At 31.0% G+C, this 19,889-nt stretch overlaps 2 protein-coding genes across 8 annotated transcripts in view; one reads left to right on the forward strand and one right to left on the reverse strand.

Moving 5' to 3' along the window:
• Positions 1–10,503, forward strand: part of LOC134686949 (tubby-related protein 3-like) — a 50,179-nt gene extending 39,676 nt beyond the window's left edge. For all 7 annotated transcript variants that reach the window (XM_063546819.1, XM_063546818.1, XM_063546816.1 and 4 more), the window contains 7 exons: positions 266–472; positions 859–971; positions 1,423–1,522; positions 2,833–2,931; positions 3,370–3,457; positions 4,648–4,731; positions 5,472–10,503. In XM_063546819.1, the coding sequence (XP_063402889.1) occupies positions 266–472; positions 859–971; positions 1,423–1,522; positions 2,833–2,931; positions 3,370–3,457; positions 4,648–4,731; positions 5,472–5,605 (825 nt within the window). In that variant the 3' untranslated portion in view covers positions 5,606–10,503. The remainder of the gene's footprint in view (positions 1–265; positions 473–858; positions 972–1,422; positions 1,523–2,832; positions 2,932–3,369; positions 3,458–4,647; positions 4,732–5,471) is intronic.
• A 3,224-nt stretch (positions 10,504–13,727) lies between these two features.
• LOC134686951 (nuclear pore complex protein Nup205-like) overlaps positions 13,728–19,889 on the reverse strand; it is an 83,640-nt gene continuing 77,478 nt past the window's right edge. The window contains exons 39-41 of the mRNA XM_063546822.1: positions 17,817–17,951; positions 16,996–17,162; positions 13,728–13,899 (exon numbers count right to left, since the gene is read on the reverse strand). Coding sequence (XP_063402892.1) covers positions 13,816–13,899; positions 16,996–17,162; positions 17,817–17,951 — 386 coding nt within the window. The 3' untranslated portion in view covers positions 13,728–13,815. The remainder of the gene's footprint in view (positions 13,900–16,995; positions 17,163–17,816; positions 17,952–19,889) is intronic.

Genomic DNA, 19,889 nt, shown 5'->3' on the forward strand with positions numbered 1-19,889 from the left:
CGTATTTGACCTGAAAATGAACATTAAAAGTGAGAAACAAGACAATTAATAGTGTTATGAAGATTGAGGAAACATGCAAACACTTCGAATTAAATGGCATTACATTGACCTCCAAATGTATTGAGTTCCATTGGTGCCAAATAATGGTGTTTTGGGTACGGCTTTAATATAAACGCCCCTGCATTGTAAAGGTTAATAATTGCTCATTTTCTGTTAAAATCCTATACAACACCTACTATATAGTTAATAATGTTTTATATTTAAGGGAAACACAAATGGTGATGATTCTGAATTAGGAGCTACTGGTCGAAGCTTTACACCCGAAGGAATAGAAAAATTAGATGACTATGTATTACAGCCAGCACCTCAGGGTCAAGTCATCAAATGTCGAATAACAAGAGATAAAAAAGGCATAGATCGAGGAGTTTATCCCACATACTACTTACATCTAGAAAGAGAAGATGGCAAAAAAGTGAGTAATATAAGATGGTTTTTGTTTATTTACAAATGCCATTAAAAAGACATAGCTCAATCAAGATAACACATTCGGGTACATGGCATCAAATATTTTGGAAGAAAAAGGGAATGGTGCTGTGTTATGCCAAATTGCTTTAGATAAAACACTACAGGTGTTGAAGGAATTTAAGATTTTTTGCATCATTGTAAAGTAATATGTAATGACACTCTCAGACCATTGATATTTCTCCCTCATTGTAAATGTGTGATGGTAATTCAGTATGTGAAGACATTGTTAATAGACTAGTACACTGTTTTGTTAAAAGTTACAAACATTTGGCTATGATGCTGATGTCATATTTGTGACATGTACTTTTATGTAAAATTATTTTTATTTTTCAGACATTTTTATTAGCTGGTAGGAAAAGGAAGAAAAGCTATCCATCTAACTATTTAATTTCAACAGATCCAACAGATTTATCTCGTGGTGGAGAATCATATGTAGGCAAATTAAGGTAGGGATTAAGATGGTGAACTTTTTATACCCCTTTTCACAGGACTTATTATGGTATACTGTTGTCCTTCCATCTGTCAGTCCATCGTCAACATGTCGGACATTAACTCGAAAATGCTTTAACCAATTTTCATGAAACTTCATTGAATTGTTTATAGCTCAATATTGTTTTTTATAAATTTTTGATTTTACTCTTTTGAGTTATGGGGTTTCATTCCTAAAAAAAAAGGGGGGGGGGGTTTCCAGTTTTTCAGACCATAACTCAAAAATGCTTCCACCAATTTGCAAAAAACTTTGACACTGTTTAATGCATTTTGATCATTATGTTTTACACATCACTATAAAGGTTCATTATGTGGTTACCCTACATAATGTGGTGATTGGATTTCACTTGCCAAAATATAATAATGGATTGGTTATAAATGTTTGTATTGCTTAACTTATAATTGTAGGTCAAATATATTGGGAACACATTTTACGTTATTTGATCATGGATGCAATCCTAAGGATAATTATGAAAATGCAAGGAAAGAACTGATTGGTGTAGTTTATGTAAGTAAAATGTAAAATAACAAAAATTGTGAAATTCAAGGAAAATTCAAAAGGGAAAGTCCCTAATCAAATGGCAAAATCAAATGATAAAACACTTCAAATAAATGGGCAATAATTGTCATATTCCTGACTTGGTACAGGCTTTTTTTTATTTTTATGCCCCACCAACGATAGTAGAGGGGCATTATGTTTTCTGGTCTGTGCCTCCGTTCGTCCGTTCTTTCGTTCGTTCGTTCGTCCGTTCGTTCGTCCCGCTTCAGCTTAAAGTTTTTGGTCATGGTAATTTTTGATGAAGTTGAAGTCCAATCAACTTGAAACTTAGTACACATGTTAACTATGATATGATCTTTCTAATTTTAATGCCAAATTAAAGTATTGACCCCAATTTCACGGTCCAGTGAACATGTAAAATGATAGTGCGAGTGGGGCATCCGTGTACTTTCCATTCTCAATTTTATTCTCAAATGTAGAAAATAGTGGTTGGAACCTGGTTTTATAACGCTTAACCTCTCACTTGTATGACAGTCACAACATATTCAAATATATCTTCAACGATGCAAGAACAAAACAGACATACTGGTAATAGGTTAAATTGACAAAATAGGGATACAGCCATCATCACCGTCTGACAATCTCAATCAGAACAAACACAAATAAATATATAACAATGAAACACAAAGAAGGAAATATAAAATTTAACAACCACATGCATTGATACTTATATTTGTATTTAAAATCAACCAAAATGACTGCATGGCAAGTTTATAAATTCTTTGAAGTTTACTGTTCTGGTCTCAACCAAGAATTTACTTTAAATAGTATTTACATCACTTTGAATATCAATATATATATATAACAAACATATTGATATAAGTTGCTGTACTTTTTTGCTTAAATTCTTTTTGCTGAGGTCAGTTTTTAATAATGGGTTATTTCAATTGTTCATGTCTTCATTGTTTTGTAATAATCAATAAGAAATAACTAAAATAATGAAATAACAGCAATCCCAATCCCTTGTTCTGATTCTATTTGCTCTCAGAGTGTACTTGTGTTGTTTCTGCCCATTGATTGGGGGTTGTCTCTTTGACTCTTTCCCTGTTTCCTTTCTCAATTTTATATATCTGAATGTAAAAAATAGTTTATAGAAAAATTTATTCATCAATAAAAAGTCCATCAAGCTGAATATCTCCATCTCTCAATTGATGAAGATTCTCTTATAAAGTTCCGAACACATTTTGTATGCTTTTTTCATGCTGACAATTTTGTTGTATTGCAAATGTTATAATTAATGTCATTTATTGTTTTAACAGGAAACCAATGTGTTAGGATTTAAGGGTCCAAGAAAGATGACCATTATTATACCTGGTATGAATTTGGACCATGAACGAGTTGACATTAAACCAAGAAATGTAAGTTTTGTACAAACATTTGACCCAAACAGTCAGAATGAGAATTGTACTATCAATTTGTATTAGTTTTGCTTTAACTTTCATCATCTCTTCTGTAGCAATAAGTCTTATTTCATAGTACTGTATGGCTATACAGCTGGTGTTGTATTTAACAGCTAGATTTTGGGTTTTGGTGGATTCTAAATTTTCAAATGACCTTATGTATGTGGAACTAAATGTTAGTCAAAAGTAAGGTAAATCTTCAAATGTGCAAATCAGACCACCATTTGGTATACAAATAAATATTATTCTTTTAAGAATATTTTAAGGAAAACAATGTATTTAAAGTAAAACACTAATTGATATTTGGACAAATAATACTTAAACCTATAAAAGCCAAGATGATATTGTTTATAACTGCTGACAAAATAATGTTAGTTGTTTACCATTCTATTTTAGGATAATGATGGTTTGATAAACAGATGGAAAAGGAAAAACATGGAAAATATACTTGAGCTGCATAATAAAACACCTGTATGGAATGATGGTGAGTAAAGGATTATAATTTAAATGTAAAAGCATAAAAATATAGTATATATACCAATACACATAATTAACAGCGCCTGGTGATGTTTTATAGCCTGACTGGTTTCGGTCCATAAAGGACCTTCATCAGAGTCAGAATGGTGGATTAATGTTTGCACCCTATTTATATAGATATGGTAACCAGCGGTTGAGTTGACCGGCGGTTGAGTTAACGGGCGGTTGGGTTGACCGGCGGTTGAGTTAACCGGTGGTTGAGTTAACCGGCGGTTGAGTTAACCGGCGGTTGAGTTAACCGGTGAAAAATCCCAGTGGGATTTTCCATGGTTACAGTTATCTATATTTAGCTAATGCTCATGTTACAGTAAACTTTTTTGACATGTTACGGAAAACATTTCTACATTATACAGTAAACATGTGACCTGATGATATAACCATATTTGGGCTTTAGCATTGGATAAAGGGTGTTTAACTCAACCGCCGGTCAACCCAACCGCCAGTTAACTCAACCGCCGGTCAACTCAACCGCCGGTTACCATATCTATATAAATAGGGTGCAAACATTAATCCACTATTCTGCCTCTGATGAAGGTCCTTTATGGACCGAAACCTGTCAGGCTATAAAACATCACCAGGCGCTGTTAATTATGTGTATTGGTATATATATTAATATGGCTTCTACTAACTAAAACTCCATTTGGAGTTAATGTGTTTAGAGACTACTTATGTCAGTACACCTTTCCTATATTGCCGATTATAATTTAAATGATCTATCAAATTAGAAAATCCCTTTATGTTTTATTAAATCAAGATTTTCAGCATTGTTCCTATTGCAAATTAAAATGGAAAATGATATTTAAATAATTTGTATTTATTAAATGGGACAATAGAACTGACAAAAGTTTAAATAGTTTGAACAGTAAGAGATGAATCTGTGGAAAAAAAACCCATTTCTTCTCAATAATTCGTAATTCTTTCTTAAACAATAAAAAAAATAGATTGCTGTGAATTTGGCTTAAAAGGGCATCTTCTAAAGTAAATAAAGTATCAGTGAAAATATGTTGGTTAGCAGTAGTTGTTAGATATGAGATGCATTTGAAGTGGTTTGTTTCTGGCTTTTTACTTTTATAATTGAATTGAATTGAATAATTTGAATGTACCTGTATTCAGTAAAACAAATTATGTATATTTCAGAAACACAGTCATATGTATTAAATTTCCATGGAAGAGTAACCCAGGCTTCAGTGAAAAATTTCCAGATAGTTCATGATAATGATGGTAAGTCAGAAAACATATTGGTAAATTAACAGAAAGTCATTTTCATACCTGCCAATGATTTAGTTGATGACTATTATATATTCAAAGTCCAGTTTCCCTGAAAATGCCATGTACAATTTGATGTTTCAGAATCTAATGCATTCTGGGTAATATTTTCAAAAGCGTACACCAAAACATTGTGATTGGTTTAAAACTTTTCTAAACAATAGAAATCCATCCTATGACTTAATATTTTTTCATTTTGGTGTAAGAACAATGGGATTACCGATAGTCCTTTAGATTCTGAAAAGGCGAATTAGTTAAGATCGGTGTAAAAAGGTTGTTTATTCACAATTAAGCCTCGTTTTTAAAAGGGAATGCTTTAATCAGTGCTCAGCTATAATTACAAATTTTTAGCTGATGAATGTAACTGACATTTACAAAGACAAAACTTGTAGACAACAAAACTTTCATCATTTTCCTTATAATGCTGGTAAACACACTTTGACTGAAAAGTAGTTTTTTTGGCATACTGACAACAGCTCAGATATTTATATAGTCAATGGTCTGGTTACCTTTAACTTCTTATGTCTATCAAATATAAATGAAAAGAGATGAAGGATGTATGTTTGCATTGTTGCCAACAAGTCAGCAATCCCATGACACAAACAACAAAAACACACAAATATTGTCCTAACAATATTCTACGTTCTAGATTGACACGAGTATAATGTTGCAATAAACCTTTATTTCTTTTTCAGTTGAATATATAGTGATGCAGTTTGGCCGTGTTGCAGAGGATGTATTTACAATGGATTTTAATTATCCTTTATGTGCATTACAAGCTTTTGGAATAGCAATTAGTAGTTTTGACAGCAAACTTGCCTGTGAATAAATTCAGTATGAATGTATAAAATATCAGCTTTAAACATATTAAAAGTGCTCATCTCCAGAGTTGGATACAGGATATGCATGAGGAAACGTTTCTTTATTTAAAAAATTGAATTATCCGTTTATTGTGTGAAAGATTAAATTATGTGTCTTATTTTTACATACAATTTTATCGTTGGGTTAAACGATTCAGCAACTTATGTTTTATTTTACGTTCTGATAATATTAAGCAGAATGAGTTGGAATCTGTTTAGCAAGAGGCTATTGATAATAGAACTATCTGCATTGCCAGCATTCTAGAAATTGATAATTGGAAGCCATTTAACTTTAGGGAAATTTCGATGTAGTTGTAAAGTAAATTTACAAGTTTACCCCTTCCTGTGTATTTATTAGAGTGACATTAGTTGTAATTATTTTGACATCCTTCATATATGCTGTTAGAAGTGTTAAGAATATATCAGAGAATATTAGAGATTTACTTAAGAATTGAGGTAAACTTGGGTGTTAATTGGATGTTATTGAAGACCCCAAAGTGTTAGATTTTTTATTGATTTAAGTTTTTTTTTCTTTTTACTCTACTTAATATACTAAATAAAATTCAAAATTGGAAAGGATGGAATAGATTGTTAATGGATTGTACCTGCTAACTGTCACTATTTGTGGGGGATTTCCTCTCACTTTGAAATTTTGAAAGTACAATTTTGTTTAAATTTTCAAACAAAACAATTATTTTTTTATTATGCATATAGGATTGTAAAAGTATGAAGAAGCAAATAGACATTTTTAAAGATAAATTTGAAGGCCCCTTTAAAGGTTTTCTAGGACTATGAAAACCATCTTGCACGGGACCCCCCCTTGGCATTTTGAAATGTTGGCAGGTATGATCATATAGCAATGACATCTGTTGATACTCCATTTTTAGTCTCATTAGTTTGTTGTAGTAATGTGTACCCCTATTATGTTTTAAAAAGTTGAGATTTACAGAGATTCCAAATTCATCAATTTCATTAGCATCTATAAATATTAAAAGATTAGGTTTTATTTAGCATGTGAATGAGGTTGTATGAAATTTAATACATTATTATGTTTGTTCTCTCGTCACTTTTTTAAATGTTGGTTATGTGCAATTATTTCATGTAAATTTGTTTTGTGTAAATAGCCTTATTTTCAATTCTTAACTGGACAAAGTTGTGGGGTTTATTGTTAAGGGGGGCAAATAAATTCTAAACGATTGAAATATGGTATATATTTGTGTTTATAAGTGATATAATGCAGTACTTGTATATGAATTATCAGCGTGTGAAGTCTATAATAATTTGCCTTACTTGCAATTACTCTGGTCCAATTTTTATTTTGAATTTTAATTCTGAAAGTAGAGGAGATATACAAAATAAGAGCTGAAAATAAGGTCTCTTTAAGGACTTGATGTTCAATTTTTTTTATTGATGTGCTTTATCTTGTTGATTCTCATGATTAATTATATTATTATATAGTATTTATTTTAAATTATAGATCAAATTATATGTAATTATGTAAACATTGTAGATAATTTTATATTGAAATGTTGTTGCATGTACATAGATGTAAATACAGATGTCACCCCACAATAGTTTTCCAAACATACATATGAAAGTATTTCCCTTATATCAAGCTTCAATGCACTAAATGAAGAAGAAAAGTTATTGCTTTCACTGTTTTTTTTTATAAATTTGAATTTTCGCTTCAGAAATCTGCCACATGCATGAACTAAGATAATTTTATTATTGTATGTTTGAAAATTACATGATTTTAAGGTATTTTGTAACCCAAATAATTCAGTCTTAATAGTTTTGCTGCTCTATGGATGATATATCTCCCAGTCAATGAAATATATTGTTAATTATTTTCTTCTTTTGTTAACAATTGCATTTTTTTTAATACCATTGTTTGAGAACATAGTATTTTACTTTGTTGGTATTTTCATCTGTCCTCTAAAGGGTACATAGTTTGTCTGCATAACTCGTAAATATTTCTTACTGTTAAGATTTTTTTAAAGAACTCTATACAAAATTTGGAATACCTCGTCGAGTTTCGTTCAATTTTGAATATGCTCTACTGCCCATGCACAATCTGTCAGATCAACTACTTAAATAAATGAACTAAGTATTGATTAGAGGAACCTTGTCTCTTGTCCACCAATGTTGGTTAGAAGAGCATTATCTCTTGCTCATTTTCTTCAACTTTTCAGAAGTTTTTGTTACAATAAAGTTGATTTATTTTGCATTATGAGACACTGTTTGTCTTCTCCTCTCACAACTTGAAAGCTTTTGTAGAACACACACTAATGAAAAGCATATTGTCAGGAATTAATTTGGTTTAATAGGAAACAGTTGAACTTTTAGGGTAAAAATTTCATTGCTTTTTTTCTCTCCTCATTACTAGAGTTTCAAGGCTAGAATAATTTTAATTTCCTTAATGTTTGTTTAGATATATCATAGTAATATTGTTGAATCAATTCATTCCTTTATTAGAAATAGGCTAAAGCATCATTTGTGTAAAGACACAATACTTGCAGAGCAAACAACCTAAAACTTGAAAGTCATTAAAATTTATTGCCCATATACTTAGTTGGTGAAATTCTTATGTTTTATCATTTATGTTGACATTCTTTCCTAGTTTGGATTGACTGAAGGATACATTATCCATCACTAATTAATAAATGCTAATAATTTAAGAATCATACTCAGTGTTTGATTTGAGTACATTCTCTTCAACTTGCAAAATTTATATAAAAAAAACAACTGAATATGTACACAAAGTCTATTTCAATTGTTTGTACACAAATTGCAGAAAATTGAAAGTTTCATTCATAATCATTTAAATTCGGTTTTCATATAACATTACTATTAGTGCTTAGTTTTGCCAAATTTCATGCATATTTGATTGCCTATTCAAAATGTGTTATAGCTGTGAATGACACTTGATAATTTTTAAAGCACAATTTTTTATATGTATAATAAATGATTTTTTAATCATTCAAAGGACCAACAGACTATATCGTGCAGTTTAAACCGCTATCAGAAGATAGGGTTGTGAAAATGTTTTGAATCTAGCTAAAAAGTCAAGGTCACAAAATTGAAAGTTGCCCGTCCTTGTTTATAAATAATGTCAATTTGTCAATGCCACATCTTAGATACTAGTACCTCTTATTAGGATTTCTTGATGCATACCACACATGTCCCAATAAACTTTTTCAAGTTTTAAAAATCTGAAGGTTGTAAAGATTGTTAGTGATGCATAATTATGAAATGATATGCCCAAATAATTACATTAGATGTTTGTTTCATTATAATACGTTATTCTGATTGGCTAATTGTGCATCACATGTTATTCCGTAAGCAGTTGCATGAGACAATAACATTTCATTCATGATGACACGAGGTCCCACAATAAAGTGCACAGGTGAATTTAAAAATTTAACTTCATGAAAATCGTGTTTTTATAATCCTAGCTAAAAAATGTAATTATAAGTATTGAATGCTTCTTTTTGTAACTTTATAGGGTTGTAAAAGCGTTGACTGTGCGTACATTTTTAGAATGAAGCGCTTCCGCGCTTCATACAAAATGTACTTCAGTCAACGCTTTTACACCCCAATAAATTTACAAAAAGAAGCATTCAATTCTTAAATAAACTTAAGGTAAAAAATAAACTTTTATCAATAATTCATTAGGCTGGGATATACAATAGCTATACAGGAAATTGCACCTGATACTTTAAGGTTGTTTCAAGTATTTCATTTTCTGTGTTAGAAAAATAAAAGAAATTTGATGCATTGAGTAGCAGAATTAATATCAATTCCAAACATATCTAATTGATTTTCACCTTTGAAGTAACCATGGAAACATGTATTATCAATCATCACGGAGAAAAAAATCAAACTCGACTCAAAAATTGATCATATGATTTGCATTATAGTTTGTATTTAATTTAATTTTGTTTTCTTATCTAGTCTTTAATATCCCACCACTCTAAATATCCGTCCTATTTTGTGAGATTATTAATATCTATATAATTTATATTTCAAATATGGTTGTTATCATCAACTCTTACCTCTAGATCAATCCAAAAATCAAATAATCCTTTCATACCAAAAGAACGTTAAGTGTAGGTTCCTTATGAGAAATCATGTAGGAAAAGTTTTTAAACTTAATTGAAGAGAAATGTAAATTATAAGAAAATGTTTGAAATACACTGTGCAGTATTTTTGTACACAAGAGGCAGAAAACCTTATTTTCTTATATATATCCTCTTTTATAATGTTTAAAAAAAAATACACTTCTGTGGATTCATTATTTTTCGTTGGATACCAATTTTCATGGGTTTCATTGGTACAGGTGAAACACAAATTTAAATGCTATTAAAATTACTATTTTTTTTTAAAGCTCTGTATGCACAGATTGGCAAAGCCATGAAATCAAATATCCATGAAATGCAAATTGTTTGTAATCCACGAAAATTGATACCCACAAAAGTAAATGAATCCACACTATCAAGTAATACCAATTACCATATGTTGACCATTCATCTATAGATGATTTGTTATTTTATTTTATGTTTTATCTTATATTGAAGTAAATGTTTATAATAATAGTAATGGTACTAAGATACATGTACTAATTTTATGTTAAGTTTTACTTTGGTTTTATATCACAAGCAGGAAACTGAAAAAGTTTCTTACCTTATTTTTGTGATTTTACTTTTTTCATAGTTTAGGTATAATTTTGTCAAATATCTCATTTATATAAGATAAAGAAATAGTATAGGGAAAACTGACATTCCATCAAACACCGTCCATGTTATGAAAGTGCTGTCTTGTGAACTGTCACAAGATGATCTGAGGATAATAAAATGTTCACATAATTTGTCTGGTGTTACTTGATAATTATTGCATCTGTTGCTTGAAACATAATGGATCAGACACAAATTAAAAATTACTTGACAATCATACCACATCTTAATTTTATGCCCCACCTACGATAGTAGAGTTGCCTTATGTTTTTTGGTCTGTGTGTTCGTTCGTTTGTTCGTCTGCCCCACTTCAGGTTAAAGTTTTCGGTCAAGGTAGTTTTTGATGTAGTTGAAGTCCAATCAACTTAAAACGTAGTATAAAATTGAGAATGGAAATGGGGAATGTGTCAAAGAGACAACAAACCAACCATATAACAGACAACAGCAGGTCACCAATAGATCTTCAATGCAGCAAGAAATTATACATGTATCCTATGACATGATCTTTCTAATTTAAAAAAAATGTTAAATTAGATTTTTTACCCCAATTTTGCGGTCTACTGAACATAGAAATGATAATGCGAGTGGGGCATCCATGTATTATGGACACATTCTTGTATATTATGTAGTCTTCTTCAGAGTACAATATATTTGCTTTACAAAATTAGGGAGCATGCATGATATACTAAACTGGAAAGAATATGAGAAGTTTGATAAGACAATGATGACCATATGTGTTTTATCTTTGTTGATAAAATTCAGATAATATACCAGTGGCGGATCCAGAGGGGGGGTTCCGGGGGTGCGCACCCCCCCTTTATTTTTGCCGATCAATGCATTTGTATCGGGACATATGTTTTGCACCCCCCCCCCCCCCTTTGCCCTGGGTTAGCACCCCCCCTTTCGAAAATTCCTGCATCCGCCCCTGTATACCACAAGGTATAAAGATTTCAAAACCTATTGGACAATTGAACATTTTGGTCATAGGAAAAAGCATCTTTTCCTTAAAGCAAAAACTTTGTGTCCATCCTACACATATTTCCCTTTTATTTGGATATAGCAAAGGGTTTGAATCCTTAATATCCAACCCACATTGACATGCTGATCAAATATAACCCCTAATAAGTCAGTTACAGGAGACCAAAATGACACAGAAATAAACAACTATAGGTCACTGTACAACTTTCATCAATGAGCAAAGCCCATACCCCATAGTCAGCTATAAAAGACCTCAAAATGACTAATGTAAAACAATTCAAACGAGATATAACTCAAGGTTTAATTTATGTACAAAAATTAACGATAAACAAATAAGTAACACATCAGCAAACAACATGCACATACATATAGAATGTGGTGTGGTTAAACATGTAAACAGGATCCCAACCCTCCCCCCCTGGGACAGTGGTGTAACAATACAACATAAAAATTAACTATAAAAATCAGTTGAAAAAGGCTTAACTCATCAGATGGATACAAATAGAAATACTAGACAGAGCAGATGTGTCCGGTACTTGTATATCCCAACAACAAAAAACACTAAGTACAGATCTGAGAGTACTCGCAGTTACTCACAAATAGTTCAAAGCCACTAACAACTTATATCATGCATCTAATATAGTTGGTGTAAGGTGTACATGTCCAACTGGTAGGTGTCATCTGACCTTAACCTCATTTTCATGTTTCAGTGGTTGTAGTTAAGTTTTTGTGTTTTGGTCTGTTTTTCTTGTACTGGATGCAATAGGTCTACTTTAATTGATGTATGGAATGATTGTAAGATGTACATGTCAAACTGGTAGGTGTCATCTGACCTTGACCTCAGTTTAATGGTTCATTGGTAAAAGTTAAGTTTTTGAGTTTTGGTCTTTTTATGCCCACTCCATAGTCCCTTGTACAGACAGGTATGTCCCAAAGTTGGTTTCTGTTCTCTATCCTTAGTTTACCTCAATCAAATGTTATGCAACTTATATATAATGTGTGTTACCACAAAACACAGATCAAGTTTAAACTTTGGGGTGTCATGTTTATTGCTCTAGAGTTAGTTATACCCATTTACAGATGGAAAAATTGCTGAAATTTTCATTTCTGTTCTCTAAATTAAGATTGCCTCAACCAAATTTTATGAAACTTATACACAATTCTTATTACCAAAAAAATTAGATCAAGTACAAATGTGGGTAGTGTCTCTTTCACCTTTCTTCAGTGATGTCCCTTATTTTATAACTTAACATGATATACAAGCGAGGCATCATCTGTCTCCCATGGACACATTCCACATTTATTTTCAAATACTATATGCAATAGGTCAACTATATTTGGTGTATTGAATATAAAAAAGAAGATGTGGTGTGATTGTCAATGAGACAACTGTCCACAAGAGACCAAAATGACACAGACATTAACAACTATAGGTCACTGTACGGCCTTCAACAATGAGCAAAACCCATACCGTACAGTCAGCTATAAAAGGCCCAGAAATGACAATGTTAAACAACTCAAATTCTAAATTAGTTTTAAAATATAATGATACACTGTTTTAAAGAATTCTTCAACATCTTAGTATATAATGCAATTAAAAGTAATCCCAAGTAATAATGATAATTTTAAAGAATCAAAAACCATTTGAATTTATGTAATGTACATTGAAAGAGCAAATCAATTGTAATTTAATCACATTTTTAAGTAATCCACCCTACTTTGGGAAAATTTAACCATTGAATATAAATTAAAACAATAATTATTTAAAAATTTTCACAAAACCTGTATGGGACTTTTCTTTCATAGGAAGAAATGTAAGGCCTAAACACATTTGAAATCAGTTGTTGCAGTCTATAAGTGTCATATGACATAGAAGTGTTGATAGCTGGACAATAAGGCAGAATGATTACTAAGGGAATCAGCAACAAATTTACAGGCTCCCTAATTACAGCCAGTTTCTCTGAGTGTGTAGGCAAAAGTAATATCTTTGGTTAGCTTAGTTCCTAGCTGAACTGTGAAGTCATTGTTAAGTTAGGTAAACTATCCTCCTTTAATACTAGACTAGTTCGACAGATAAGCAATCTATCTGTCTGTAGAATTAGGCTACTTCGAAAGGAGGGTAGTACACCTTTATACATAACAATGACTTCACGATTCAGCTAGGAATTAAGCTAACCAAAGATATTACCATAACCTACACATTCATTGAAATTGGCTGTAACAAACTCAGAAGTTTACTAACAACCAATAATCAATCGGTTAGCAAGCCAGCTGGTATAAACTCCATTAGCCATTGAGAAATTTGAACTAAAAAGTATTTTGTATAAATTTACTATAACAATACATGCAATGCCTTTTTTCACAAATAATAAAATAAAAATCACATTTTAATTTTAATCAGATTCAGACCAGAAAAATCAGAAAAGACGATAAGTATGAATATTTAACAGCATGAAAGTTCAACGTGATCAAGTATGTAATCGTAATAATCTTCTCAGTCTCCTGATCAGTGCTTCAACAAATCCATAGTGGCTTCGGTTTTTGCAAAAACTCTGAAAAAAAGTTGGAAAAATCAATATTATATGCATATGTAATAACTGTGACTTGATTATAAGTGAAAAACTATTTTTTGTTGATCATTCCAAAAATCTGACCCCTATTCCATCAAATATATCAGAATTTTGTGATCTAGCCATGTCCGGACAAATAAAGGCATGAGTATTGAGAGCACTTACAATGATTTTCAATATTGTATACTTTCTACAGCCATAACTTATACCAATATTTTTAATCCTCAAAAGATTTATGATGTTAATAGATATAGGAAGATGTGGTGTGAGTGCCAATGAGACAACTCTCCATCCAAATAACAATTAAAAAATTAAACCATTATAGGTTAAAGTACGGCCTTCAACACGGAGCCTTGGCTCACACCGAACAACAAGCTATAAAGGGCCCCAAAATTACTAGTGTAAAACCATTCAAACGGGAAAACCAACGGTCTAATCTACATAAACAAAACGAGAAACGAGAAACACGTATATATTACATAAACAAACGACAACTACTGTACATCAGATTCCTGACTTAGGACAGGTGCAAACATTTGCAGCGGGATTAAACGTTTTAATGGGCCCAAACCTTCTCCCTTTTTCTGAAACAATAGCATAACATCACAACATATAAAAACATACGATAAAATATCAATTAGCAGACTTAACTCAATCAAAAAACGTATGATTACACAAAGAACGAATAAATTTGATCTGCGATATCTGAATACAAATGCACAGTTAATTAAATATTAGAGACAAACAGTCATGACCAAAAGGCTATCAAACAAATTCAAACACACTGAGAAATATTTAACCAATCAATGTTCACTTTAGAAAAAAACCGGTTTTTTATAATCTTGAAGTTTATACAAATGTTGTAAGAATAAGTGAAAAATTGAAGATATTACAAATAATCAAAGCTGGTATACAGCCAAGATCCATATAAATAAAAAATGACAAAAAAGCATTATAAACAGTATCAACAGGTCGAATTAACAAGAAAATACGATTTGAGAGTACTCGCAGTTACTGACAGCTAGTTAAAAGCCAAAACCAATTAATAGTAAAAAATCATGCATCAGAGACTAAAATCGACTAAAACACATCACAGGGATTTAGTATTTTAACGTCATTAATAGTCAAAGAAGACATGACTTTTTAATGAAGAAAAGTAACAGCTACTGCAATGTCATTTTAATCTATTATTTACATTTCAAAGATAAATTAGTGGTAATACATCTGAGTTACTGCTGTTAAACCATTTATCATTTCTATATTTTATTGATGAGAAAGATTGGGGCAAGGGCACTCTCAATTTACCATAGTATATTTCCAAAGGCCATTACTATAGAAAAGTTATTGGTCATTGCTGATTTTCAACATGTTTTAACAAGTGTTGGTTCCATTGATTGTAATTCTGTACATCCTTTGATTTTTTAACTTAAAAATGTCGGCTGGTCATGTTTTTGAATTTTTGTCAGATTTTCGAAATTCTCTGGTTTAATCCATTTGAATGCCTTAAAAACTAGAGGCTCTCAAGAGCCTGTGTCGCTCACCTGTTACTGTATTTACTGATGTCGGTCATCTTAGTTGGTAGGTGGGGTCATTAAACACTTTTTTTAAATAGATACCATAGTGATGATTGTGGCCACGTTTAGTTTAATATGGCCCATAGTTTTAGAAAAGAAGATTTTTGTACAAGTTACAAAAATGACGAAAATTTGTTCAAAATTGACTATAAAGGGCAATAACTCCTTAAGGGGTACTCTTACAATTTTTATCATGTTGACTTATTTGTAGATCCTACTTTGCTGAACAAAATTGATGTTTACAGTTTATCCCTATCTATAATAGTATTCAAGATAATAACCAAAAACTGCAAAATTTCCATAAAATTACCAATTTTAGGGCAGCAACCCAATAACGAGTTGTCAGATTCATCTGAAAATTTGGGAGGGGATCGATCTTATTCTGATGGACATTTAAATCTTGAAAGATTTGCCCTAAATGTCTTACTTTTAAAGATATAAATCAAAAACTGCATTTTACCACTATGTTCTAATTTTAGCCATGTCGGCCATTTTGTTTGGTAGGCGGTGTCATCAGACACATTTTTCAAACTATATACCACAATGATAATAATCGCCAAGTTTGGTTTAATTTGGCCATGTAGTTTCAGAGAAGAAGATTTTTGTACAAGTTACAAAAACTGATGAAAATTTGTTAAAAATTGACTATAAAGGGCAATAACTCCAATTTTGGTCATATTGACTTATTTGTAGGTTTTACTTTGCTGAATGTTATTGCTGTTTACAGTTTATCTCTATCTATAATAGTATTCAAGATAATAACCAAAAACTGCAAAATTTCCTTAAAATAACGAATTCAGGGGCAGCAACCTAACAACGGGTTGTCCAATTCATCTGGAAATTCTAGGGCAGATAGATCTTGACCTGATTAACAATTTTACCTAATGTCAGATTTGCTCTAAATGTTTTGGTTTCAAAGATATAAGCCAAAATATACATTTTACCCCTGTGTTCTATTTTTAGCCATGGCGGCCATCTTGGTTGGATGGCCAGGTCACCGGACACATTTTTTAAACTAGATACCCCAAGGATGATTGTGGCCAAGTTTGGTAAAATTTGGCCCAGTAGTTTCAGAGGAGAAGATTTTTGTAAAAGTTTACGGACGATGGACGCCAAGTGATGAGAAAAGCTCACTTGACCTTTCAGGTCAGGTGAGCTAAAAATCCCATTGACCCCCATTTTTCTTTTTATAAATCCTTTCCATGTATGATTATAAGCCATTTGTAAAAGTCTTGCAAAATCTTATTTATTTTTCAATAGGTTTTGAGAGCTTTTTACTTGTCGATAAAACTACGAAAAATCAAGAGAGAACATTTTCCTGCCAAATTTCCATGGCTAATATCTCGAAAAGAGGTTCATTGACCTCAATATTTTTTTTGCTTTTTTGCTTCCCGTATGAAACCCCTATCAATATAAACCAGTGTTATAGAAAGCTATTATATTTTGATACTGAGTAGCGCTTAATTAAAAGAATGTCAACAGATTTACAACTTTGACAGATTACCTGATTGATCTCCTGTATTTTTTTCAGAAGTGACTCACTGACAACATTAGTTACATTACTCTTGAATGCTGCCAATTCTTCTCTAGAAACAATCTTTGACATCTCATCTGGGTCCTGTGTATACTGTTGTTGTTGTTCTAAAATACTTCTTGGTGATCCAGTTAAATCTAATATTCATTAGAAACAGAAATTTGTTTAACATTGATAGTCAAAAATATTCAATCTTTAGAGTAATAACATCTACAATTTGTAAATTGATAAAATTCGTTTAAAGACTTTTTGACCTGGAAAAATGTGCAAACCTCAAAATTTACATTAAAATAGATACAGTAAAGGGTCTACTATGTGAAATGAGAAATAAATACTGTAAAATAAACTTTTTTTCACCGAAAATTTGGAGATAACTTTGTAAACGTTGAAGGAAAACGATAGACCCTAAGGGATAGAAAATTCACAATGGCCCAAATGCCAATGCAAGCTCAAAATTCCAGTACAGCTTCTTCTATGACTTTTTGTACACTAAAAATTAGGCATTTTACAACTTATAGTCATAAAATTCAACTGAACAAAAAATAATGCAATTTCAAAGAGTGAACTTATGTTTAGAGTAATGTTTGTAATTTCAAAAATTATTGGGAGGTTTTTATTGATGTGAATAATACAACTTGGTGAGTATTGCAATAATCTCATAAGGATATCGAATACAAACATGTGTATGCAAATTTTCCCGCGCAATTATTAATCTGTCCATTTAAAAAAAAATTGCAACAGTAAATACATGCAATCTTTGTGAATTTATATTATCTTGACCATAATCTTACCTTGTAAACGTCTCATCTGTTGTTGACGCTGAATATGAACTTGGTAGATAGAGGGCTGCTGGTCAGTTGGAACACAGTGTACTAAGTAATATTCAAGGTGTCTCCATAATATAAATATACAATTCTCTATAATATCTGATAATTGTTAAGAAAAATGTACAGACATTTGAGAAAGAAAAATAAGACTTACCATGACTTTGCAACTGTAAACTGCTCCATAAATTAACCACACGATTCTAATTGTAATAAAGGGGCTTGTGGGTCTAAATAAAAAAAAAATTATAATATAGGATTTTGCTATTTTTTTCTATGATTAAATTTGATCTTATACCTAATAGAAATATTAAATATAAATATGGGGTCACCTGTCATTTAAGCTCACAATGTGCCTCTGTAAGAAGCATACATTTTTGCTAAAGTCATTTTTTTCTGTTGAACTACATTTTGTAATAGCGGAAATATTGGTAATATTGAAATAAAAAAAGAACTAAATTACAGAAATCGTTTAAATTTTACAATTATTTAGTTGATGTACAGCTTGTTTGAAAACAATAATAAAAAAATATAGGTCACCAATGAGTTAAAAAAGATATTTCAATTTAAACATAAAAAAATTACATTTTTGCACCAAAGGGAGATAATTTGGAGCTTTTTCAATGATATAAACATTTTTAAAGTCATCTGTGGCCAAACCGAATCCATTTGTCTGGGTGATTTTTGTACCATATTATAAAGTAATAACCAATAGTGTAATAAATAAAATTTGTAATGAAAAAACAAATGTTTAATTTTTTGCTGAATTTTTTATACTTGTGAGCCTCCTTAAATACAAGTTTTAACATAAAGTAGATATATTTTGTCATATTAAATACGAGGCATTTTTTAAACACCCTGTTTGCATTTTGTAAACCTTCTGTGCTGAAATGAATGCAAGTATAACAAATTTTTGAAGTGACAGATTACAATTTCTATACACTTTAAGGTGGTACAAAACACTTTTACTTAAATTAATTTACTTAAATTAATTTGGCTTATTTAATTTTGACAAAGTATTTAAGTGAGTATATTTTTAACACTTGTGAGCTGAAAATTAGTCCCCAAACACTATACAGGCTAGCCATGTTGGATACAGAAGTTTTCATAAGTGGGAACCCATTAGTTTCATAAAAGGGCTTCAATGATTCCATAAACAATCAACCAAGTTTTTCTTATAAGAAACAAGGAGGGGTGCCCCCTTCCCCTAAATAAGCCTCTGTCACAGATTACACTTACTCAGAGCTGGTATTTGGTTTTTTTCAAACCATTTATAGTTTTCTTTTTTAAGTCTACATTTCATGGCTGGTAGTGTTATATTCTGTGATGTAAGATAAAGTATAGAACTAAAATACTTTGGACAGTTCTCTTCATTAAAATTGAACAACATCTTGATTATTGGCGGTCTTTCTGATACCATTTGCGGTGTTCTTCTTTCTTTTACAGACCATTTGAAACAATTCACCTTTTGAGAAACTAGAGGACTATGGGTTGGTTATCTCATTGTTCATACACCAAAATGAAAATATTGTTACGTCATTATATGTATTGTTGAATTTCAATTGTTTAAATTGTTTTTAACCAATCACAACGTTTTGGTGTACGCTTTTGAACATATTATTAAGAATGCATTAGATTCTGAAACAGAAAACTTGCACAATAACTTCTGTGAGTTAGTCTCATTTAGATATGCAATAGCAGTACATTTGCTTGTTGCTTAGGGTCAACTTATTTTTCATCTCTATTTATGTAACTTTTACCGTTATTTCATATTTTATCAGCGTAAAAAGTAATATACCAACTTTATTCTATGTAATATTAATACCTTTATATATAATATGTGCACTTTCAAATTAAATTATCATAAACAAAGCTACTCACAAGGCAATTCATCTTGAGAATGGCTGTCAGAGAAAAACAATCATCTTTTAATATTTTGTCATTGTTTGTCATTTAAAATACCAGAACAAAATCACTGCACTAAATTGTTCCTCGATATGAAAACATAACTATCTTTAATTTATGAAAGTAATTTTTACA

This window comes from Mytilus trossulus, chromosome 10 (assembly GCF_036588685.1).
Source record: "Mytilus trossulus isolate FHL-02 chromosome 10, PNRI_Mtr1.1.1.hap1, whole genome shotgun sequence".
NCBI lineage: Eukaryota > Metazoa > Mollusca > Bivalvia > Mytilida > Mytilidae > Mytilus > Mytilus trossulus.